At 44.2% G+C, this 25,338-nt stretch overlaps 2 protein-coding genes across 5 annotated transcripts in view; one reads left to right on the forward strand and one right to left on the reverse strand.

Moving 5' to 3' along the window:
- The window catches only part of CCT2 (chaperonin containing TCP1 subunit 2), a 41,419-nt gene extending 41,109 nt beyond the window's left edge, over positions 1–310 (reverse strand). The window contains exon 1 of one of the 2 annotated variants that reach the window (XM_075675657.1): positions 223–310. Coding sequence is in view for 1 of the 2 variants with exons in the window: in XM_075675656.1 (XP_075531771.1) it covers positions 60–109 (50 nt within the window). In the remaining variant the exon portion in view is untranslated. Of the gene's footprint in view, positions 1–59; positions 125–222 lie in introns of those variants that run through there. The other variant, XM_075675656.1, reaches the window with a different exon arrangement.
- Positions 311–474: 164 nt separating this feature from the next.
- LOC142564602 (toll-interacting protein-like) lies at positions 475–22,979 on the forward strand. 3 transcript variants are annotated; one of them, XM_075675659.1, is made up of 8 exons: positions 475–545; positions 9,018–9,194; positions 10,209–10,342; positions 12,117–12,165; positions 14,941–15,093; positions 16,865–16,958; positions 17,525–17,664; positions 19,216–22,979. In XM_075675659.1, the coding sequence occupies exons 1-8, from the start codon at positions 498–500 to the stop codon at positions 19,333–19,335; spliced, it is 915 nt and encodes a 304-aa protein (XP_075531774.1). In that variant the 5' UTR covers positions 475–497; the 3' UTR covers positions 19,336–22,979. The 3 variants fall into 3 exon arrangements, with proteins under 3 accessions (XP_075531774.1, XP_075531773.1, XP_075531775.1); XM_075675658.1 differs by lacking the exon at positions 475–545 and adding an exon at positions 902–1,137; XM_075675660.1 differs by lacking the exon at positions 475–545 and adding an exon at positions 7,266–7,411.
- The last annotated feature ends 2,359 nt before the right edge of the window (positions 22,980–25,338 follow it).

Here is a 25,338-nt window from a genome sequence, read left to right on the forward strand (position 1 = left end):
CATCGCAGTCATGATAACAAGTAATAATGCTTGGACAGGGCGTTGACGTCAGTTCAGACCTAAGCAAGTCGCACGTGCTTCCCGAACAAGAGCTACCGTCGCCATCCATGCCGACCCTGCAGGGACTTCGAGAGCAAATGTTTGGAACAGCACGCGCTCACGCTGACATTTTACGGCCCGATACTTCGTTTTCATCGCTTGAAAAAAAAGAAGAAAACATACCGGCGATTAGGGCAACAGCACACACGTTGAAAACTTAAACGAGGGATACACCACAAAGCGCACGCTTACTTGCACACTTGTTAAGGACCGCAGCCTCATTCTCGCAGAATTTTGTAGAGGAAATAATTCTTAAAATTAAGCCCAATAAAATTTCAATAAAACATTACCTTTACTAACATCAATATTGTTGAAAAAAATTAACAGTGCAAATAATTTAATTTTGGTACGAAACAGCGTCTTATAGTCTTCTTCAGATCATGCCGATATAAACAAACATGGCGTCTGCTTCAGCGGATGCGCGGACCGCGGAACGAAGAAAGCAGGTAATTACTGCTTTTATTTCTCTCATGGATACTTTATAACACACCCGTAAGGATCGTGACTTCGTGACTCGAGCTGAGACCGCGTCGAGATCGATTTTCCGGCCGCTAACGTCGCCCCGGCAGTGTGATCCAGCCGCCGTAAGGCAGCGACGTGATGTCATCGGCCCCGATCACATGTCCCGGGCAAAAAAAAGAAACGTAGATTCGTTTATTTGTGACTTTCTCCCAAGATCTTTCCTTTCGCGCCCCGTAAAAAATCGTGTTTGGCGCCGATTCGGGTGTCTCGGTGCGCCTACTGTATCTTTTTTTAACGACCTCGTTGTCGTATTCGCTCGGCAGTGCCCGTCACCCGTGTCAGCGCCGCTTCCGCCGCGGCATATGTACTAATTCGTCGCACACACCTACGCTCTTCTAGAAACGCGTGCGTCACTCCTCTGGTCTGTCAGTGTCTGCGGCGCACCAGCGTATGGACATGATTTTCATCCCCTTCATCTTTCCGATCGGCGGCTGCACGTCGGTACGCCGTGTGTGGCCGTACGCCGAGAGGACCCGTCTGACGCGTTACGACGTCTACCACTTCCCGCAGAACGCGGTACGGTATGGTTCGTTCACAAGACGGGAGTGCGCGCCTGCGTTCGCACTACCGATGGTGTGTGTGTGTGTGTGTGGCGCTGCGCCAAGAAAACAGCCGGTCGTGTCAGCTGCTCCGTTTCCGCCCCGACTCGAGTTCGACGTACTTAACTAATCGAGACAGCTTAACTGCTGCATCCTCTCGATGCCATTGTCGCGGACGAAACGGTTCTTTTAGGCGACACCCCGCTGTTCCACGGTTTGCGTAACTCTGGTCCCCGACGCCCGCGATGTAGTTTGTTCCAGAAACTTTTTCTCTTTCTCTTTTCTACTGCCTCGATGCCGTCGTGCGACTCGTTGCGTTGTCAGCAAGAGAAAGAGTGCGCCCGAAGGACGCGGCTAGCGCAACCACTGTTGCGACGTATGTGCGCGGGCGCGCAAATTCTCCACGGCTATATCGCGCTGACAATCAGGGCGTCGCTTGGCAACAATAAATCGCCGATGAAGGCCTTCTCTCCTTCGGCTGTAGTTGACTGTCGTTAGGTCAGTTAGCCGGAAACAGTTGCCGTCGTGTGTACAGTGGGTAGGCAGTGTTCGCGGAACCTTTGGTTGCCATCACGTGTCCATATCTCGTGCAACATTTAGTCGTTTCGTTATATCCGAGGCTTCGAAACAGCCCGTTAAACAGTGGGGAGAGGAGAGAAGTGCTCGCATTCCGCACTACCATATGTTGCCGAGCGTAACACTCCGACCTGCGCATTAACGGCTACCCGCGTTTGAGCAGGCCGTTTGCGAGGGTGCGACTTCCGTTTCGAACCGGGTTGCGCGAAGAGATATACGGTACCTCTACAGCCGAGTGTCTGCGTGCGAAGCAGATAACGAGATGGGGGGAAAGAAAGAAGACGTTGTCGGTGCGCGTGCTGCCATTCATCTGCGCTGCGCGTACCGAAGACTCGCGCCGTCTCTTCTTCCTCGGTCACGTGCATGGTCACGTGCCTGCCACGCGCGCGTCAAGCGCTTTATTTCGGTTTCTCCCTTATCAGCGCGGCCACGAGGCGCGTCTCTGTCGGCGATGTCCGGCGAAACCTTGCACTCGGTTCCGATCGTCGTCGTCGCCGCGATAGCTCACCCCGACGCGGGTGTTGATGGCGCACGTGTGTGTGTGTGTGTGTGTGTTGCTGGAAGACGAGCTCCGTTTGCTGGCTCTGCTCTGCCGTGTAGGAGCGCATGTGCATGCGATAAATGTGGCGAGGTCATCAATTCACGTGCAGGAACCTTATCTTTGGCAACGGATAAGGAAAAAAAGACAAGTAAAAAAATGTGTAGAAAGGGGGAGGGACCCTGTCAGCTCGCACTGGAGTATATGGCGCAAGAGAAGATTTTTTTTTCTTTTATCTCCTGTAGAGAAGTGTAATGGATGTGAACAAGATTTTTCATCCGGGACTCTGAACTGACTATATAAAAAACAATGTGACACTGATTTAGACTCACATTTTATTCTTTCAACACTTCATGCCCCTTCGTGTGGCAAAAAATTGTTGGTTATTACTGGAAAAATTGAAGGCCATACTTGCTTAAAAATTCTGTGCTGGTTACGTTACTGCTGCCAGGTGTGGCATTTTGATACAACTGTAGTACGGAAGTAAAATATCTTCCAAATATTTTCGAACATTCGTGCTTGCTCCGTATCATCCATTTGCATACAAAAAGACCATGGCAGATTTTTGACAGCTTTAAGTATACACCGAGCCGTCGTTACTCTGAAAGCGCTTAATTCAACCTGCTGCAGTAGATTGTTTGGTTATGGTGTTGCAACCCTGAGCTCAAAGTTGTAGGTGTGATTCCGGCTGTGGGAGGTACATTTTGATGGCGGCAAAATGCAAGAACACTCGTGCACTTACATTTAAGTTCATGTTTAAGGAACTCCTGATAATCAGATTGTAGTTTTGGCACAGAAAACCCCGTAACTTATTCAAAAGATCGCTTTATTAAAATATTTTTCTGATACTGACCACAGCGTATGCATTTTGTGACCAGATCATTTGAAGTGCACTAGCATCTGATTTCGCTTAATACAAAGCACAAGTACAGGAAATCCGCGCAGGACCGCCTGATGCAAGACACACGATGACCCTTTGCATTTCTTATTACCAAGCTGCCGAAGCAAAGAGCACCGCAAAGCTGCCACCAGGTGGCGGCAGCTCTTCGGGACTAACTGTATCATGTGACGATAATCCACTGCTAAGGCAGCTGTTCACTGTGGTCAACAGAATTTTTGCCACTGTCATATCGTCACAGTCGAGTAATTTGCCTTTGTTTCACTTTGCATTTTACGAGCTCCCACGTTGTTGGTGTACCTTCACGCCTCTTATGTTAGCCACTGTGTTTTTAACGAAATACTGCTTATAACAAAGTCAATCATGTGTACTTCCTTAGGAGGGTTTACTCTGGGTCAGCACTCCTTTAAATTAATGAATGATATTGTGTTGGCAGAGCGAAGCAGCGGGTAGAACAGATAATGAATGCATTGGGTTTATACGAGTCGAAAGAACCCCAGATGGTTGAACTTAATCCGGAGTCCCTCACTATGGCATGCTTCATAACTAGATTGTTTTGGCACGTAAAAACCCCAGAATGTAATTTTTAACTTTAACAGATATTGAATGAGCCATTGAGTTGCAAAACAAATCAACAGGAGTGAAACATAGTCTCATGTTATCCATTCCATTGCACTTGGCATGTACAAAACACATCAACAGAACATAGTCATGTTATCCATTCCATTGCACTTAACATGGAAAGAGTGCACGTGAAGTTTTATTGTTTTTGGCTGGATGATATTACAGTAGATAGTAAGAGAATCAAGTGGTGTTGAGCAAGCTGTGCGGTTCATGAAACAAAGAATCAATCCTTCAATTGTGCTACGATACAGATATCGAGAGAAGCAAAGCACGGTTGTGCAATCTGTACCGTTGCTCTTGGAGTGACCGATTATACGTGAATTTATATTGACTCCTAACCTCAGTTTACTCTGAGAACGAAGCAGACATATTAAGTGACTTGGTGATCGCACAGTTTTATAATTTCGGGGGAAGAGCTTGATATATACACAAAAATATAGTGCCATTGGTTTGCATTACAATGCATAGTTGAACAATATTTATTAGAGATCGCTTGGTTAATCTGGGAGTTAATAATGGCATCGAAACAGATTCTAGAGGCTCGCCAAATGTTGGCGTTATCTGTAAAGTCAAAATAGTTGTCCACTTTGTCATTTTGAGAACAAACTTGATTGGCAAAAAAGCAGAGAGCAATGGTAACGACCCAAGTGACACTGTTTTCGAGATCACGCTGTACTAACTGTGCCAAAACATTCTTGCATCGAATAGAGGCGTACAAATAAATATTTTAATGAAAAGGTTCATTAAGGATTGGTGCAAAGTTTGCCATGGATGTGGGCTGCCCTTATTATCCAAAGCAGGTACACCAATGCAATCAGTCAATCTATCTTTTTTCAATTTTCATCAGTTGCAAAAGAAAGGAAGAAAACCTGTAAAAGCAAAATATACCTTAACTTCTTTCCTTTCTCAGGGGCCTGATCTATTAACAAGTTGTTACTTACCAGAGTTAAAAAAAGCACTTTCAGCAACTAAGCACAGCCTGCCTGACTTCGCCTGCATTATGAATCTGTTTCATCACCTTAAAGAGTTGTGCGTGAAGGACTTGCACAAAGACAATATCACTAATACAGTAATAAAACGGCATGTTCAAGCACTTGCACGTCCCGTTTGATTTCTGCGTTAGTAGTGTCTTTGGTGCTAGCAGAGTCCTTCAGTGCTTTTCTGGTCACGAAACTCCGCCCGCAGTTTTATACAGGGACAGAAGCTGCCGCTGGGGTCGCTGCTGTTAGCGTGGGGGCATTCCGTGTCCGCTGTCCGCGTGCACTGCACTTGGCTGAAACTCCTGTACCGGTTCGAAGCAATTGTTTATCTTTCATCAAACAGCAAACATTCTACTACCACTAATCTTTCGCCTTACTTACAATGCGGTTATTGCATATGCACGTGAGAAAGTTACTTTTGCTTACCTTTGCAAGATAACAAGGCTACAATGGAGGCAGTCATGCCGACGCAGCAATATTGAATGTATGCGTCATTGCAGCGCAGTTCCTTATCTCAGACAGAGGAGCATGAGATTATTTATTTAAGCATAGGTCGTTTGCTTGGGCTTATGACACTGTGCAAGCCTAAAAAACTCGCAAACTTAAGCCTCGCGGCGAGACTTGAAGCAGCGCCGATTGTGCTAGCTATTTGCAATGAGAGTGTCTATGCCGCGCGAGTTTGCCACTGCCGCATTACAAAACAGAAAAGCTACTGGATTTCCTGTGTTTGCAGTTTATAAAAGCTAACGTCACTCTGCTGCAACCTATCGCAGAGAGCGTCGGCAACATGTCAAAGCAGGAACGACAAAGCTTTCACAAGGCAATGTCCGTGTGTTGCGTGAATACGCACCGATCTCTAACCTAGCCTTAGGTCCGAGTTTACAACCACCGTTTTCATTTGCAACGTGTAACCTTGACAAGTTCATGCTACGTAGGCATTGCACGAGGGAAAGTGCGTCTCACTTCACGTAGCGCAGCTACGCAAGGCCACCCGTGCAGCTCTAATTCTCACGTTGGCTGCGCTTTAACAAATGTCTCGCCTTGTGGGGCGAGTTCCGCTATCACCTCCACTCCAATTTGGCATGCTTCATAATGACAGCGTGTGTTGCTTGGACAGACTGCGTTAACTGAAACGAAACTGGGTTTCTTGTTACTATAATATAAACAAAAATAAGCACAAGTGTTCACGAGCATGACGCCGCTGCACTGCCGATTTATTCAGAATGTGAACCACATAACATGGGGCAAATATTCTAAAACGTGTCAAGCTGAGGAGACACTAATGCCCATTGCGTCACAAGCTTCAGTGTAATGGCACATTTCATTACATATGTTCATCAACATGACACTGTTTCGCAAAAAAAAATTACAGTAAACAAGGCAGGAATGCAAAACACATAATATGATGGAAAGCATCTCAAAAACGGCAAGCTACAAAGTAGTTCTAATGAAGTAGTTTAAAAAAAGTAAAAAGCATGGTTGACATAATAGTGAATGAAAAGAGGCAAATGCATTTTTTCACGATTATCTATCGCATTGAGAAAAAGCAGTGAAGAAAAAACTGCTGCTTGTTTGCATGGCTGAAGCCGTTAAGGAAGCAATTCAGCACATATAACTTTCTTGCCCCCACCGGCTGGGTGTGTTGCATGCTTACTTGCCCGTGCAAGTTTGTTCTTTTCCCTTGTGATGAAGCGCAGACGGCATCTGAGAAAAAAATTCACAATTTCTGCCATGGTGCCTAGTGCACCGGCAGCCCCTCGAACAGCCAAGGAACGGCGCCGGGCAAGGACACAGCGTCTCCTTTCACAACTTCGAACAACATCTGTGGGGTCAAAATGTTTTTCGCACACTCTGACATGTTGAGAGTCGAAGGTAAAGCCACCAACTTCCTGTCGCTGTACTGCATGTTTCCACTTCATCCGCTCATCAGCGTCACTAGGCAAACAAAATGATGATACCTTTACGCTCGTAGCTCTGTAGTGAAAGCGACAACACGGTACAGGTCAACAAATTATCTCTTGAAATGAGGAAAACCGACTGCCAATGCCGCCGGTCTACTTGGGCACCCAGCCGTAGAATAAAGAACCAACTGACGCAGCGCGCAGCTTTCATCTAGCCCCCACCATGCTCCCAGCGCCGCCGCATCGCAGCTACGGCAACATAGCAAGCTCTCCCATAGCATTACGGTGGAATTTCGTGACCAGGAAAGCATTGAAGGACTCTGGTGCTAGTAATTGTAGCACAGCAATTTTTAAAGATGTTTCAATAACTAGCCCATTATCTAAATATTCTGAGCTGTTTCAGTCAAGGAAAACTCTTTTTTTTATTTTATTTATAATTTTTGTTTGCTAAGAGTGGATGGAATAATGTTGAGCCTAGAAAGGAGAAAAAGCCATTGTTTCTGTTGCAGCTTGGCTGCTCTCCAAGTATCTGTCACCGGCAACATGTGACGCAAGCAAAATTTTCTTTTGTGGCTAAACAATGAAAGGGAGTCACGGTTATGTGAGCAGCTGCAAAGTGCGTCGGTTCAAACCTTGAAACATTGGGCAGACTTCCGAAAGTCTCTTGCATCAAGCATTTTTACAGCTGTGCTGTATTAAAGAAAACTTAGGTTTTCATGGTGGGACGTAACATGGTAGGTGACATTTCCCAGGACGTCTCTGTTGTGTGGTTTCACTATAGATTAACTTGCCTGTTGCCAAGACAATATACTACCCTGTGTAATTAGTGACATCATGTTAGTGTGCGATGATTTCTTGTGGGGTTTGGTGGGCTGTATCAAACTTTCTTTTCAGATTAACTTGAGCCTACTATGCCCTGACTATGAAAACCTACTATGCCCTGACTCATACTGTATCTCTGTTTTATATATTATATGTGTTGTCTCATTGCTGTCTCCTTAAAAAGTTGGTCATTAGAGTGTGTGTGTATAGTGCAATACTTACTAAGAAAGCCTGTCTGGGATCTTCCAGATAGGAAAAGGGTCACAATTATGGGTCACTAGAGAGCAACACTAATTCAGCATAGGCTAAGTATTCTCAAATGAACTATATCGTGTTAATTTTGTGGCAATAGCGGCATCGCTACACGAGAAAATTGTCAAAGCTCCATTTTCCAAATTTTGCGTTGGTATGTCAGATTTCAAGGTATCTTTTTCAAAATTCCAACCCTTTTGCCTGAGTAAAAGTTCCTGAACCATGCTAAGTTCGGTTTTTGTTTCTTTTAGAGTACTGTGTTGTCCATTTTTGCCGAAAAAAAACAACAACAATGTCCCCGACCAGATGCTGTCGAAACTGAGCTGGTGTGGGGACTTCTGGCCGGTGGCCTCGCTTGTCTTTCTGTTTGATGTCTTTTCTATCTTAACAACCATGCTCGCACGTTAACAGTAGCCTTTCTATAATTGGACACTCCAGGTGAATTTTCGTTGTCGGCGTGGTGTTCCGTATATATTTATGTATATATGTGTGCTGCATGTTTATCTGTGTCATGATGTGCAAGGTAGATGCTACACCATTCGACCGCCAAAGTTACTCAGACCAGGTTGTCTGTCTTTGACTGAATTATTCCCAAGAGTGCGTTTAAGTATTGCACCACACTAACAAAATTCATGAAATTTCACTCACGGTGCATACATTTTAAGTCTTTTCAGCCTATTAAAAAGTGCAGAACAGTGTTAGTGATCATGATCTGAAAGTGATTTAATTTCACTGGTGCCATTTTTTACGGGCAGCACAGTGACACCCATGTGACGCCACTACAGGGCCCACATAGCTTTTAAATGGTCTTTTAAGGGTGCCATAGATTTTAACATACCCGCACATGTCGCGTCCGCATATAGCCACACCTACATATACTAGGAGCACCATCTAAGGAGTTCAGGCACAGCTCTATACCTGTCTATTGCTATCAGTGCTTCGTGCTTTGAGCAAAACTGGCTGTGTTTTTGGGAATGTATAAGCGTAATCTCCTCATACAGCTTTGCTTTATATTTCTCTTTGGTGCCCTTCTAAGGAACCACAGGTAGTTAAAAATAATCTAGAGCCTCCCACCATGGCGTCTCTCACAGTCCAAGCATTGCTTCTGAATGCGGAAGCTTTTAATTTCAACTACTTGCAGCCTTTCAGGCAGCGGTTGTGCAGCGGGAGTGCAGCTGGAGTATGTGAATATGTCTTATCCGCAGCGTTGCCCCAACCTCTCCTACGTTGATGTAAGTTAAATGGGGCTTTCCGTGGTGTTTGTAGCTCCTGGTTGGCGAGCTACCCGGTGACTTCCTGCGAGTGGACACCACACCCGCCGCTGGCACTCCAAGCCAGATCTCGGTCGACGAGCAGACTGCCATTGCGCTTCAGCAGCAGCTGTCGGGAGCGGCGTTCACCACTGCGCAGGCTGTTGGACGACTCAGCATCTCCGTCATACAGGTGGGTCACTGTGAGGAGTAGTGGACCTTTCGGAGTAGTTGTCATGATGCCCGCACTTGAGCAGCTTATGAATATCCCTTTTGGGCATTGCGTAAATAATTGTAGATGCTGAGATAGAGCCTGAAAATTCAAAGCGGTGATGGAAATAATTGTGCTTGTAATGATCACGTGCATCTTAAGGCAGTAATGAGTTGAACTGTGCTCCAATAATTGAGAGAAGCTTTGCAAGACATGCATATGCATGTTTTGCTGCAATAAGTGTATGTGAATGTGTCCTCTTTTGCTGATTTTGTCAGAATTTCCACTTCCGCATTTTCTCATCTGGCTTACTGCTTTTCAAGCAAAATTGTGCATGAAATAGTCAACGTTGCTCCCGCAGCTCAAGTATTTTAGCGAACTTCAGTATAACAGAATTCTCAATATATCAAAGTATCTAACTTTTTATAACTTCTTGTCCGTAGAACACCATGTATATTGAAGCTCAATATAATGATGTGTGTTTATAGACAACTTGAATATAATGAAATCTTGCTGCCTCCGCAAAGAAATAATCAGGCAGTTAATTGAAACTACCACAGATGCAAATAGTCCAATGGTTGAATTTCATGCAGCTGCATCTGATTTTCAGTGCACTTCACATGACAAAGTGGCCGTCGAAGTGGAAGCAGCATAGGAGCAAGACTCCCTCGCCGTCATGCCTCATATGATGTGTGAGCAAGGCAAGCTCTTATTGTGCACCATACGCTGTTGGTGCAAGGAAAAGTGTGCAAGGGTGTGCCAAAAAGAATGGTAGCAGGGGGGGTTTGTGGGGACGGGGGGATGTGCAGTAAAATTATCAAGCACACGCTGGGTGCCTTGCTAGTGTGCGTCACATTGTCATGCACCCCGTCACATTGTCACGTACACCATCGTACTCGCAATGCACATGGACAAATGTGGGGAGATAAAGGATCCTAAAAGGATGAAGGGAAAAGAATGAAAGCCTCAATTTCAGTGCTTGTGCTGTGTGTGCAGGCAAAGCTGGTGAAGAACTATGGCGTCACACGGATGGACCCTTACGTGCGGATTCGCATTGGACACAATGTGTACGAGACGCACACAGACTATAACGGTGCCAAGAACCCTCACTGGAACAAGTTGTTCCATTGGTAAGGCCTCTTAACCCATTAGCTGCCATGTGCGAGCCGTTCTCATCCTGGCTGTTTCCACCAATATTGCCAAGAATGAGCTGTACTCGTCTAGGCCGCAGCAGCTTCTGCTTTTCTTTTAGAGATGAGTGGCGCTTGTCAAATTATTGGTGTTGGGCATTTGAGTTTTGGTGTTTCAAAATATCCTTGCATGCTTTCAATTCCTTTTATTATCATCTGTTCACATATTTATGCTTGAACCTTACATGTGTGCTGAAGGAAATATTCTTTCTTTAAGCAGATGTCTTTCATGGTACTTCAGGGGAATATAAGAGACAAACTTTACAGCTGTATTTTTCGAATATGAATGCAATGCAGAATAATTGGCGGAAGTAAGAAAATAATTGGCAAATTTTGCACACTTGGTTTTTCTAGGAAAAACTTGGGAGTTAAATGGTCAAAGGCCAACTGCAACCAAATTTTGGGCTGCATCAAAAGCCTAGTTTCAGGCAGTATAGAGCAGCTTCTATGCAAAATTTTACGTTTGAAATGCAAGTTCATGTGCACCAAAATATTCACAAAAGTAGGTTTTCGTGATGCAAAAAAGAATAGATAAAAGAAACGCCTTCATTTCTGCTGGCTGGAAGTGAGGCATACCTAATTTGGTATGCACGGATCCTCGGCACGACCCCTGAGATTAGGCGCTGCCTGTGGCACACTGAAAAGCCACTGAACCTAAGTGCACGAGTGTTTTTTCACTTGCCCCCATTAAAATGTGGCCGATTTGGCTGGGAGTCGAACCTGTAACCTCAGGCTTGGCAGCAGAACACCATAGTTGCTGAGCCCCAAGGAAGAGTGCACGGGTGACTTACAAGCATTTGTGACTATGTTGACATGGATTTAAGGACCCCGTGTTTCAATGGCTATTAGGCACGTTCGCTTGAATATTAACATCAACCTCTCTTCTGCCTCATTTATTTTATTTTTTTACTTAAAAGTAGCACAGACGTTTCAGGGTAGGCAGTACATAGCAAAGTATCAATCAGTCTGATGTGCAACATAATAACCTATATCTGGAAAATTAGCATGTCCAACAACGCGCAAAGAATAACAACGCTTGACTAAGTGAATTACACCAAGCATGCATGTTACATACATATGCCTGGATGATGCACATGAACATATTGACACATCCTTAACAAGGCAAGTTCAACCCTGCAGCAACATGTAGATATGGCTGTCAGAACAGATACCAATGCATGAAAAGATTAGCCTGTGGGCATTTGCAGTATGTCCAGCTTCTATGAGTCATGCTATGGCACTGTTCTTATATATGGTGGATATTACACATCTTGGTCAAGTAGACGTACTTGCAAAACTTGTTACATAGTTAGGGGAAGTTGTTTGACAATGGGCACTCAGATGCACAGGGATCAAAAATAATTCCACAACGAAGAATTTGACAATCTGATTGGAATGAAGTTTGTGGAATTCATAATGGCCAGGTAGTTTCTGGTGGCTGATGAAGAGGTCTGGGGTATTCTGACTAACTTTGATTATGATTAAAGGAAATTAATATTAAGGCACAAATATAAATAAATTGTCAGGATTTGAACAACTTGATTGAGATTTAAAGGAAACATATGAGCGTGTTTGTGATTTTGTATGTTGGGCAAACTATTCTACAGAAAAATTTAAAAAGCCCATTTGTCAATAATCTGTGCTCCTGTGTAATACAAATGGCACACTCTTGTATGCAAAGTTGAAGAATTTTATCTTCTTTTTTTTTCTGCAGCTTCCTCTCGCCAGGCGTCACAGCATTCCTCGTAGAAATTTATGATGAGGTAAGCACACAATTACAGTTTGAACTCTTCCTTCGGCAGGGTGCATTGCACATATATTACTGCACTTAGTACAAGATATAGCAAACGAGTGGTGATTGGAGCTTGCATTAAACTAATTAGTAATTATGGTACGAGTTATGTTACTAAGTGGTTTGTCATACACCATGACCACCCACATTTGGTTTCTGTGATGTAGCCCGTGGTCAGCTTCAAGCCCTAAGCTGCATTGCGTTTCACCTACACTTTGAACTGGTTATGCTAAAAGGCCCCTTGAGTTCAAAAACTTGTTTCTTATTGGCAGCTGTGTACGAATCTACAATGAACATACAACCCTCAAGAATTTTTTGAAATGATGCTATAACAGCAAAGTTAGAAGCGTTTGATACACCGCGGCCAGTGTGGTTTCTCACTCACCTTCGCTACCCTCCCCACTGAAGCCCTCGTCTTCTCGCCGCGTACTCTCACCAGTTCCGTGCAGTGCACTGAAATCTACGGGTTGCGTCAACTCACCAGAAAGGCTCTGCCATTGTTCAGCCCCATTGTTGTGCAACAGCGACTTAATAGAAGCTTTATAAAATTAGTGGTGCACAGTGGACGAGCCCCCCTCCATTCTCAGAATACACAACTGTTTCTCGTCGTGTTGATGTTGTTGTCCCTCATTGACCGACCAGTTGACAGCTTTTAGCCTGGTGACGCCTCGGGCAGCTCTCTGCTGGCATCGCAATGTGCGAAGGAGGGTCCGGAAAAACCAGGAGAGGAGCACGCGATTGGTTGTTTAAATTTGTGGTTTTTTTCTTGGGGCTCTTAGCACTACTATGCTCACAAATGGTGATCCTCATGGTATGCTGTATGCAGTGTGTGCACTTATTTAAGATATGTACAGAAAAAAACGTCAGAGGCGGTTTGGGACTCTTTAGAAGATAATTAGTAATTGGTTCCGTACTTTGCAAATTGAGGCTTCATGTCATAATTACTTGTGTTGACAGTTCTCTCTTCAAACAAGGAAGGACAACAATTTTTGTGTCAGTTTTCCCTTAGGAGTTGGCGTGCACCTTGAGGTATGATAAAATGAGCAAGCTCCACACACAGAAGTGAAGGGCTCTCCTGCAGTATTTCCATTTACGTGGTTTAGTGTTTATTCCCAGTGCATGATATTTTCACAAAGCGAGGGACCCACTTCAGTCCTGGTTACTACATAACTGGTAATCAAAACTACGATAATGTGCTAGCTTTGTGTGCATACACTGCTTCCAGAGTTGCTTGCAGTACAGTCAACAATCGATTTTCCGGATGCCAGATTTTTCGGACATGCCTGATAATTTGGATGCCTTTGTGGCACCGCCACGGCACATAATGTGTAAGAAAGTCTGAAATTTTGGACGCAAATATCCTTCGCCGTCCGATTTTCCGGACTTTAGAAATGATCGCAAGTTCAAAATGGCATTGGTCGAAGCCACCACTGCTTCCATTTTGATTATCTCGCTGCCTCGAACAGGCGCTCTCACATGCAGATCCACTGGGAGCCGTAGCCACCACCTAGCTACTTCGATGTTCGCTACCAGGCTTCTTGCTGTTTGGTGCAATGTTTTTCATTCAAAGAATTCGCCGCTGTCAGAAATGGTGCAGACTCCGCCTTTAATCCTCGCCAATGGCTTCGAAGCTTGAAAACCATAATGCGTTGCGTAATGCTGGTTTTCGAAAGTCGGCTTCGCCTCAATACAGCACTGTTACGCGGTGAAGCGTATCAAAGTATTGAGGTGAAGCATACCAAGAGTGCAAAGGAGCAATTGTCACGGGTATGTATTCCTTAATTAAACACGCGTGCACCCATGATTTCCTGTCACAGTATGAGCACCGATATGCCTAATAAGTGCTGACAGGCCTTCAGAGCTATTTCGTACATGCCTGTGGCGATTTGAGCCCCTTGGGGTCAGCAAAAGGTGTATATTTGTTTTTTCGGACTGTTTGATTTTTCTGACGTTTTCATGGCCTTTATGGAGTATGGAAAATGGAACACTGACTGGAATCCAGAAGTAACTGGGCATGTGGTGGCCAGGCAGTTTCATTATTATTTTTTAAGTTGTTTTCTTATAGGGAAATTGGTAACGTTACGGATATGCAGCCATATGAGTTACTGCAGGATTTATCATGCCAGCATATCGCGACCCATCACTAACATAATCTGAGAGCAGATCAGAAGCTAGGACAGATAGGCCTTGTTCAAGTTGCTTCTGGTGGAGCTCTTGAACAGTTTTTCAAGACCTAACTTCCTGCGCTGGTTTTGTCAGATGTTTAGAATGCTTCATACATATGTGCTTTTGTTATTATCTACAAAACCTAAATGAAGATTGTATGCTTACCCCTGCATTGTTCTAGCTCAAGTCTGCAAGATTAATTTTTTTTGTCCTGATCATTCATCAAAGAAGACGACTTTTTGAAATGCCAGGTTCATTCATTAAGAAGAGGGAAAAGGAAGAGCCTTAAATAAATGTTCAACTTGCTGTTCAGAAGTGAAATGGTGCAGTGACGTAAACTTGTTTTGCCGCATGTTGGCAATTGAAGATCTGGATAAACCAGGCTAATGACAGCGCCCATTCTTTTATAAACGATGCAGGAAATGTAATCATTCATAGTTTGAGTGAAAAAGCAATCAGCGGCAAGTGCAAAATCTTCTTTCAGTGTTGGAAGACGTAGGCCATTGTACATTGAGTTAGTGTAAAAAATGGCAAAAGAAAACAAGCCGATTTTGGTGTGTGTGTGGTGGTGGTGGTGCAGTGTGCATTCACAGTTAACGAGAAGATAGCCTGGGCACACGTGGTCATCCCGGAGGCTGTCTTCTCTGGCCAGACTGTCGACATCTGGCACCCACTGTCGGGCCGCCAAGGCGAGTCCAAGGAAGGCAACATCAACCTTGTCCTCTCCTATCAGGTGCGTGCAACGACAAGAGTGCACATATGGGGTCTGTACTCTCCTGCTGCAATGTAGCTCTGTACAGAGTGAAACGAAAGAATAACTCTTATGCTTAATTGCTTTAATTTGATATGCGTGATCATGGCATTGCCTGCTGCACTCTATCTAACCTTGAAATGCAGCATCCGTCGTGCACACTGTTGTGAAAAATCACATACGCTGTCTCACCGTCCAGCACACTGTCGCATGTACTATCACACAGTTGTGCATGCCATCACTCACATTGTCACGCTCACCATTACATTGTCACGCTCACCGTCACATTTTCACATACGCTATCATGCTGCCATATGTACTGGCAAATGTAGGAAGATAAAGGATCCTTCTAAGTTCATTTTTTCTTGTTTGTCTTCTGTTCAGGCTTGATATAATCAGCTTCTGTATGCCAGCCTTTGTGGCCAAATTAGTTTCCGTCTCACCAGCCACTTCTAGCCACTTTTTCAACCTTCACGCACGTCAAAGAACTTGATGTAAAAATAAATGAAAGCCAGATTCGTTGCTTTCTATCTCACAGCGTGGCCATGTATCTGTGACACTGATGTATTAGGGCAACTGGATTTTGAAACGCCCAGCAGCTTGTCACTGCATTTTCTGAAGGTAAACATTGCCTACGAGAACCTAATGCAAAAGTCAGACATTTTGCTTTAGCTTTGGATATTTTGGCAGATGGCTGTTACACTCACATTTTTTTTTTATTGTTTGTTTCACGGATTCTCTCCGTGTAGGGGGCAGAGGTAAAGGCAAAATGCCTGACAGAGCCTCTGCGCCCCTACAGTTCATTTTGTTCTTGTTGTGTGCATTGTTAGTAGCCCATGGTATTTTTACTTCTGTTCTTGCCTTTCAGCGTTATGGTGGATGTCCTCTTGTAAGTTTTTCCATGGGGATTTGAGATGCTATATATAATATCGCTTAGTATTGCCCAAGGTCCCCATGACGGGGCATTGTGTCACAGGTGCATGACATTTTCCAGTAATTTCTCTCATTTCTAATGAACAACATTCCTCTGACACGTTAACATGGCAGACATTTGAAGCAAACTAATTTCAGCTTTTCTCTGTACCAAAGCCGTGCAAGTCATCTCGTCAAGGTTAACACTCTTGGATCATTAGAGTGTACTGTCTTCTGATAATGTCACGTGGCAGCACCACTTGCAATGCCGATTTCATTCCAAGAATGTTGCTGCCTAGGTAGTTGTGTCTTAAAGGGACACTAAAGTGAAAAATTATTTCTTCTGCATCAGCAAATTAGTGTTCTACAACACCGAAAACACCACTCTTACAACGATAAGACGTTTGGTAAGCCAGAAAAAGCGCAAGAACGAAATACGGGTGGCGACGCCTACTGAAGTTCTCGCACCTGGGGGCTGTGACGTCTTGGATTTTGATAGCATCTTCTAGGGCCTGCTAGTTATATATAGCGGTGCAGATTGACTACATTGTGTTCTAAAGGAACCAAATATTAAACATGGCAAGTTTCGGGAACCTTTATTCAGCCAACGCGGCCCAAATGCGAAAACATACTTTGGAATCCCTGACGTCACGCTGACGTACTGGCGCTGGGGTTTCGGCGCGAAATTTATACTTGGACCTTCATTTTCTCATCTAATAATCAAACTACTTTTTTTATATGACTGCCTGCAGGGTTCTCAAACAATGCTTCATTAGTCTAGACTGATCTATTGTTTCGCTTTAGTGTCCCTTTAACACGACTTTCTTTCCTACCATTTCAGGCAATTCCTCCGGGATCCCTCGCCGCACCACCCGTGGTTCTGGTCAACACACCCTACATGATGCCGGGTGTGGTGCAGTACCCTGCTGCTGCTGGTATGTGCAAGCCTGTGAATCTCGAGTGTGGTGAAATTTGCTTCATTATTGAAGAAGTTGACCAGGCCACAACAGCTGGTATTTCGTTGGGCACGAAATGCGAAAATGCTTGTGTACTTAGATTACGGTGTACATTAATAAGTCCAGGTTGTCAAAGCTAACCTGGCGCTCTACCCGGCAGGTACTCGGCTTAGTTGTGCAGGGATCAATTGCAGACAAATAGACACATTTTGGAAGTTTTTTATTGCTTTCGACGGCATTTCCCCTGTTATTTTTCAAGTTATCTGGCACAGGCATGGCAGTGTCATGTGGTGCGAGAGTTGTCTGACCAGATGCTTTTGTACAAACAAGTATTTGGTGCCATTGAATTGTTCATGCATTTGCCGTGACCTGATGGCAAGCCTGGATTGCCCAGTCGCAGGTTTACTTCCTGTGATCCTGTGGAAAATGCATTTAAAGGGCATTTTAGCTTAAAATAAAAGCTGCTGCTTTTATTTTACTAGTCGTATTTCTGAAACGTTTTTAATGTACAGGTACCAGCTGAATGTTTCCGTTCTTCGTTCCAGGCTATGTGTACCCACCATACACTGTGCCTGTCGCGCGACCTGGCATGGTGGCTCCCGGCCCCGGCTTCAATCCGGCTTTGCAGCCAGCGGCTCAGCAACCGCCACCACCAGCCCCAATCACCGAGGATGACGTGAAGCAGGTGAGGCAAAACAGACTGCCATACAAGCAGGTAGATTGCTCAAGGAGGCTGTTAGATCTAAAGAGCCTCAGATAATATCCAGTCAGACATTGCTTATTGTTGACAGTGCTACTTTAGAAATTCCATCTATTACGTGTACTTAATCGCTATAACTTAATTTGCTGTCAAGTGGGGACCTTTCCTTGCGACCCTGCGTGGTTGGTAGAGCAGATCCAGGGGTTGTGATTCAAACAGCTTACACATGATCCAGTGCACGATTACGCAGGAGAGATTTTGCATGTTTGAAGTAAAGGAACCCCTGGGCATCTTTGCTGTAACTGCGGTTTAGTAATGCATGTCCTTTAGGGCATTGTTTTCCTTACTTGTCCTTGTTCCAGAATCCTTCTTTTCTTTTTCTTGCTTGCTTAAACCGAGGTGAACGTGTGAACACCTGTTTCAAGTGGAAATAGTAGAAGCCTTTTTTTTCCATGATGTATGCAAAAGGAAAGCCATTCTACAAAAAAGTAATGAAAATAGTTTGGTAATCTTTATACTGAATGCAGCATTGAAGGCTCCATATGTTTTAAAAGTTTTTTAGTTAATATCGAGACCATATGGTGGATAAATGTATGTTCGACACTGCACCAAATGTGCTTATCGCTGTGTCAAGTTGGCTTTCTGCCACCAAGAAGTCAAATGGCTGTTCCACCTCTCAACCTGCAAAATATAGTCAGGTTTCACTGCTCAACATAATGTCAAGAATTGAGCTCGCACACAAAACATTGCATCTATGTTCAGTACTGATACAGTGAAATTGACGGGGTGCACAAAAAATTTTGTTACGGAAATTCTTTGTCAAGATCAGTTAAACCTGTATATAACGAAGTCTAAGATTGCAAATTTGCTTTGTTATATACAAAAATTAGAATCCATGCCACGCTTTGAAGGTGGTTGGGCAAAGAAGCTGTAAAAGACATCTAGAATGATTGCCCATTGCGATGTGGCTTGAAATTATTCACATGGCGACATTCTCATGCATTGTACCTTTGTCGCTTGGCCACGTTTTCGGCCAAGTGTCGGGGGAACAGATGATGTACGAGTTTGCTGGCGCTTCCTGCGCTATTCGCTAATTACTAATGCAGTATGGTGACCGACAAAAAGGAGGAAAATGGACACTCATAAAGGAGGGGAGAAGGGAGCGTCAACATGCATTGGTAGGGAGTAGGCGGGGTTTCCTAGGAGATAACAAAACTTAGAATGGCGCAAAACCTTGCCTTGAGGTGTGGCTTCACAGCAGCGTGTGCTGTGTTGCCGCGAAGTCGCACCTCAAGGCGCAGTTCGCATATTAGTCGCACCGTGACTTTAATGTGAAATTTTTATAACTTTTGCTCATGCAACAAATATGGTGTGTTCTATCTGCAAGACGTTATAAAAAGGTAACTACTTTATTATATCAAGTATCTTATTATACAGTTAAACCTCGATATATAGCGAATTTCAGTATAACAAAATTGTTTTCGGCAAGATGACCCGCAATTTATTTTAACATGTGCAACCTCATGCTCAATGCAGGTTCAAGAGATGTTTCCGGAGATGGACGCCGAGGTTGTCAAGGGTGTCCTAGAGTCCCACCGAGGCAACAAGGACGCTGCTGTAAACGCACTGCTTTCCATGAACGATGCCAGTGCCTAGACAATGTCCTGTACATAACAATTAAATGAGAGAAGATTTGGCCTAACAGAAACCTTAACCCAAAGCTGGATGTAGCCACATCTTAAAGCACCGTTGTCTTTTTTTTGTAAAGGTTTTATGGAGCGCACTAATGACAGAAATGAGGCTGGCGGTGCGTTTTATACCTGTGCCATACGGGCAAGGTGAATGCCACTAACCCTGTAATACCCAAACACAGTTCGACACCAATGAAAATTTTAACTCGTTCACCTTTGTTATTGGCCGTGGAGAGTCTACTTGTACAAGACAATTGTTATTTGAGGTATAGTAAATGATTAATTATCATTGCTTCGCTGGGCTATCCGCGACTGAAAACTCAGCTCTAGCTTATCAAGAGTGCTACTACAAGCTACAAATTGTTTTGTGTTAAACACGAATTTTGAAGGATCAAATTTAATGTAGCATATATAATACCTTGGGCACTACAGGGTTAGAAATCTAGGACATAAAATTTCGTAATGACTTTGTATCTAAGGTTGCTGCTGCATTAACATTTTTATTATATTAAACATTGGGATGGCGATAGCTACAATGAATACAGCAAGTTGGTTTGCAAAATCGTAACCTTGTCAGAAATAATACTTGACAGGCTTAAGTTCAAGCAGTGCCACTAAAATATTTCATATTTATGTATAGGCGCATTTTATGTAGAGTTGCTCCTGTATGATGTGGTGGTTGCAACATCTAACATGGGAGTGAGAATAGGCACTCGACAAAAAGAGCTGTGAGAACGCTTTGTGGTGCAAGTGGCATTATTTTTGGATGCCATTAAATACGCCCATGTGGCACCATGCAATTGACATTAAAACGTTGAGGTGTTGAGCAGTCAAGCCCGTGTGCCACAGGTATTAGCCACAGGGAGTCATCTGCGCAGGTTTGGGTGACGTTTGTTGAACAGTTGAGCCTATGTATAAAGTGTTTATTCCATGTGACAGATCTACTGGCTGTGTTTATAAAAAGGCCTCGACCCAAAAGGGTCCTTGAGCTTGGAGTGTAGTGTATGACGTTTCTCAGCTTAAGGAGATGTAACGTTTCACTAATGCTCCTTGGTGGTTTTTGCAATGAGGAGCTGCTGGAGGAACGCATTCTTAATCCAGGGTCTTTCAGCAGAAGCTGAGGGTGCCACCTTATGAAATGTTGACTGTAGAATTGCTGAGGAGCGCCTGTTCGAATCAGTTTAGTAGCAGCACTGGAGTTGGCATGACTGTTGTGCTGAACGTCACGTAAATAGGAGATGGCTCATTCGTGCTTAACTTAATGCAAAGGTGGTGTTTCGTGGTGCATGCATTTAATACCACATTTGTAGGAAGGGGGCAGTACTCGCCTCTTTAGACCAGAATAAATCAAAATTATGCAGTTGCCTGTAGTGACGCCAGAGAGCAGAAAGAATTTGCAGGAACTGTAAAATGGCGTGCAAGCGCGTGCAATCTGTCGTTGCACATCAATGACAGATGGCACCGTCATTGCTATCCCGCAAGTTCTTCCTAAAAATGTAGAATTTGCATTAATACAGTAGAATCTCGATAATTCGAATTTGAAGGGGCACAAAAACTTGCTCGTATTAAAGGAAGTTCGAATTAAAGGAAGCTAATTGAATGGAGGACTTACCTGCACTGCCGCATGTGCACTGTGCTAACACATGAGTGGGAAGTTCCCCAAGATTTATTCACACGTGTTTACAAATTACAGTCAATTATTAGGCGTATCGCTGCTTGTTCGGAGATAGGAGATGGCGGGTGCACACATGTGTAATTAAAGGAAACACCACATCCCTTGACAATTGCCCCTTTGAACTTCTGGTATGCTTCACCGCGTATGACTGCTGTATTGGGGTGAAGTTGACTTTCGGGAACTGACATTATGCAATGTGCCATGCATTCCGCGCTCCAAAGTCATTGACGAGGATTGCAAATGCGGAGTCAACGCCATTGCTAACAGCGACGAATTGTTTCAATGAAAAAACACTGCACCGAATAGCAAGAAGCTTGGTAACGAGCGTCGAAGTAACTAGGCCCAGCGTTGCCGCAGTGTGGCTGCAGCTGCCAACGGATCTGCTGGTCGGAGCCGCCGCTGCGTGATTTGGCACACTGCTGAGAGCATTGTCAGAGTGCAGCATGTTCGAATTAATCGTCGCAAATGTTTGCACGTTTGAATTACCGGCCGTTTTTCGCCCATTAGAACACGCATAACTTTGACGAGACCACAGCGTTAGTTCGAATAAACCGAAAGTTCGAATTAACGAGATTTGACTGTAAAGCCATGACATCACCTCTCACTCTAATAGCAAATCAAGGCATATGCTGTGTTTTCGCCTAAAAAACACAGGTGGTGCCACTGTGACATTCCCACAAATTTTATATTTGTCATCTGGCATTGCTACAGATAATGGGTATCCCTGATGTATATTGAGCTGAATAGGCAAGTGGTGCACTGAAACAAGGCATTAAATTTCATCCACCGTGAAGTGCCAGCTTTGTATGAAGTCATGTGAAACTTGGGCTCCCATTTATTGAAGATTAGGTACAGGAATGTTTCTCTCAGACTATTTGTCTTACTGTTTTCACTGTTCTTTCCCTTACAACGCCACATACTTCTTGTTTCAACACACGGTCGGGAAAAGTGTCTCAATTTATTTTTCACCTGTCTTGTAGGGCGTTACGATTCACATACTGACACTGCAGGTTAACCAAGATGTAGTTTCTCTTGGTTGCAGCCCTGTGGATAAGATTTACTTTTCTTTGAATGCTGTGCATTCTTTATTCTCTGTTGAAGCAGCTTCCGCGGGAGTGACATGTACCATGCATACATATGCTTTGAGCAAGTCTTCAGCAAGATGCTTGTCTTTATCTAGTATATGTTTCACTTTGCATGTGTTTCGTTCGCGGGCCCAGTGCATTTTGCAAGAGTTGTCAAAAAGGGCATGTCCGGTGCTGGTGCTTTTTGGCGCGTCTGTTCCATTTATTTTGCTTGCAGGCTTAGAATGCAAATTTTTGGTGTTGTGTGTAAGGTCATTTTTTTTTTTAAAGCACTAAGTTCAGAATGGGGGGGGGGGGGACATGGATAGAATTTCAGGCTGCTAAATTTCAGTTTGATCAATAACGATCATGCGTACGAGTGTTGTGATGTCTTGTGTAATTTCACTGTTTATTAATATATTTGCTTAAATATAATGCATGTTCTTTTCCCCTTTTGATTAATAATATGCCTTAAATTTTCGCTCGTAAGTGAGCCTAGAGCTATACCCGAAACCATGCTACATACAATGTATTGGTTAATCATAACTAATTGGTATAATTAAGAAATGGCTTGTGCTCACCAGCTTTGCAGTTATATGCACGCATCACTTTGTTTCCTTTATTGAAGGGGCCCTGAAGCACATTTCTTTGAAGCCTCAAAAATGCCTTTAAACAAGTATGGTTCCTCCCAGTAACATATTACCAAAATAAATTTTCCGATAGACCTAGTATGAGAATATACTATTCGTGTGCTGTGTTTACCTTCCCCTTCGCCCTCACTGTCCTCCATTCTGAAGGAACGGGAGAGCACGAATGGCGATACCCCGCCTACGGCATCATGGTGAGCGGGGTCGTCACAGCACACCATGGTGGCCGTGGTATTAGTGCTACGTAGCCGATGCAGCTACGTGTGGCTGCATGCAACTCTATGTGCACAGCAGGGCTGTAGTGCGCATTCGAGTGCTCCAGCCTGGCCGTGCTACGTGGTGCAGACGCGCTTTGTCCTGCACAAATAGTGGCCGAATCCAGATGCACACTTTATACTGCTCATTACGAAGTTCATTGCGAAGCACTTCAGGCCCCCCCCCCCCCCCCCCAGAAGCGGCCGGGAATAAACACAAACTGGCGTGCATTCCTTGTGGATGCTGGCCCTATGCATCACGAGGCATGGCAGGCATAGCGTACGTGTTGTATGGGCCTTAGCGTCGCGTAGCTTGAGGCTAGTTGAATGTTCCAGTTCAATCATAAGTAGCGAGAGCCGATGGCTACGAAACACCGATAGGCAGTGTGGCCAAAGTTCTATTTCTATGCGGGCGAGCACGGCCGAGTAAGCAGACGACAGTCTGCTCACGCTTCGTGTCAGCCATTGGCCAATAGCGTTCGTGTATGGGGGTGTACTATATTCTAAAATATGGCAGCCCTTAAAAGGGTGAGGAGAAAGCATCTGTTGAAAAGAGAGCGTTTGAGAAAAAGGTGACTTGGCGCTCCGCTCGTATGCCCCACGTACCACTCGCGAGGGTAAAATTTGGCTGATACGTTCACAGGCAGCGCATGCTATCTGCGGAATGCGTTTTCTTTTTCACCTAGTTAAAGGGGTGGTTCAGGACCTCTTTAATAAAGCCTTTGCTATCATTTACGCATGCATAATCAGATCATGCTGCAATAGCAGCAACATACCTTTGTTTTCATTTTTGAAAACTTGGATATGTTTGCGCAAATACTGTAACATGGACTTTGCTGTAACAGAATCAATTTTTAGCAATCCTTCCTCCAGACTAGATTATTCACCACCTCTGTAAAATTAGCAGTTGGCACTCATGCCCGGCTCATGGAGTTGGAAAGAACGAATTTCTTCATCTGCCTTGACATGTTGCTGTATAAATAGTGTCGTTCATGGACCCATGGCGTTTGTGGACCAATGAGACCACTAGTAGTTGCCTTCTCGCTTGCTTTGCAACTGGTTTCTGATTCATACTCGGGTGTGATCTAGGGCAATGTTCTTGGGTGGTCCATTTTGAAGATAGTTTCGCTTTCGGAGATGGGCTCGGCACTGCGCACGTTCGCGTGTACAGCCGACAGTGTTTCTGGCGTTGTTCCAAGAGCGCTCTCAGCCGTATGATCCAGCACGCCCAACGCAGAGTCTCACGAAAGTGAAACTTATCTCCTAAACTGGCCGCCTGAGAATACCACCTATGGCCCAGAATTGTGGTTTGTTCTCGAGTTCAGAAAATATAATCCAAGCAGCCTGAAACACTGTATCGTGCTGTTACTTGTTTCCACCTGCAGTTGAAAATTGTTATTTCCCTTTGGTAATGCTGTCTTCAAGGTTGCGAGGAAAAGAAATTTGCGCACAGATATCATCAAGCATCTTTGTGCAGTGCAAGAGCTTGTGGGAAATGTACCACCGAGCAGTGCTAAATTTTTCGCATGCTTGCATGGGCGATGTTGTGCGCTAGACATGTTCCGTGGTTTCCTGTTAGCTTTGTTGGTTTTTCCTATGTACAGTGTGTGTGAAAAATATTGAAGCCACTGTGCTGCAGGGGCACCCCTTGCATCCCTGTAGAAAGTTTGTTGCGTTGTAGTCGCAGAAATCTGGAGGGAAAATATTGCTCATTACAGTGTGCTTCCAAGTAATGTGCAACTTCAGCTCTGACAACAGGATCCTATGATAGTAGATCAGGCTTCTCACAGGATAAGTGGTTTCAAAACTGCCTGCAATAACTGTAGCCAAAAGCAAGGGTCCTACAAAAATGAGTGTCATCACTTCATTTGAACTTTGCTGATTCGCTGGCTTAATTAGCGTGCATTTCGAACCCTTACAGCAGTGATGACGGGAATATTTTCAGAAATGTTTGTTCTTGGCATGCGATGTGCGAGGAGAGTGGCCATTTGAGTTGAATAACATTTCTTGTCAATTATAGATCATGTTCACGTCATGTGCCAATGTGTGTCTACCATGCAGACATGAAGTAGTTCGCGAAACGAGAGTTTGCAAGAGGTGTGTCATGTTTACAGATGTCTTAGACATTGGTTGGTCATTGCATAGAGCAGATTATAAGCTGCAGTGCTATTATGTTGTCAAGAAAGGACCAAGGAACACGTTGACGAGGCAGTCTGCTTAAGTGTGCACTGCAAATGTCATTTTTCACTTACTAACTTTTCAGTCAAGCACAGTGTGGACAAAACTGCTACGTGCTACGTGCCATTGGCTTGTCCAGGATCGTGAACA

The sequence above is a fragment of the Dermacentor variabilis genome, chromosome 11 (genome assembly GCF_050947875.1).
Source record: "Dermacentor variabilis isolate Ectoservices chromosome 11, ASM5094787v1, whole genome shotgun sequence".
Taxonomy (NCBI): Eukaryota; Metazoa; Arthropoda; class Arachnida; order Ixodida; family Ixodidae; genus Dermacentor; species Dermacentor variabilis.

What these genes read in the sequence shown, in the direction of transcription:
- LOC142564602 (XM_075675658.1), top strand. Translation starts at nt 1,012, where the DNA reads ATGGACATGATTTTCATCCCCTTCATCTTTCCGATCGGCGGCTGCACG. An exon ending in TCGTAGAAATTTATGATGAG is followed by an intron (nt 12,166 to 14,940) that starts GTAAGCACACAA and finishes GTGGTGGTGCAG; the next exon opens with TGTGCATTCACAGTTAACGA. An exon ending in ACCTTGTCCTCTCCTATCAG is followed by an intron (nt 15,094 to 16,864) that starts GTGCGTGCAACG and finishes CTACCATTTCAG; the next exon opens with GCAATTCCTCCGGGATCCCT.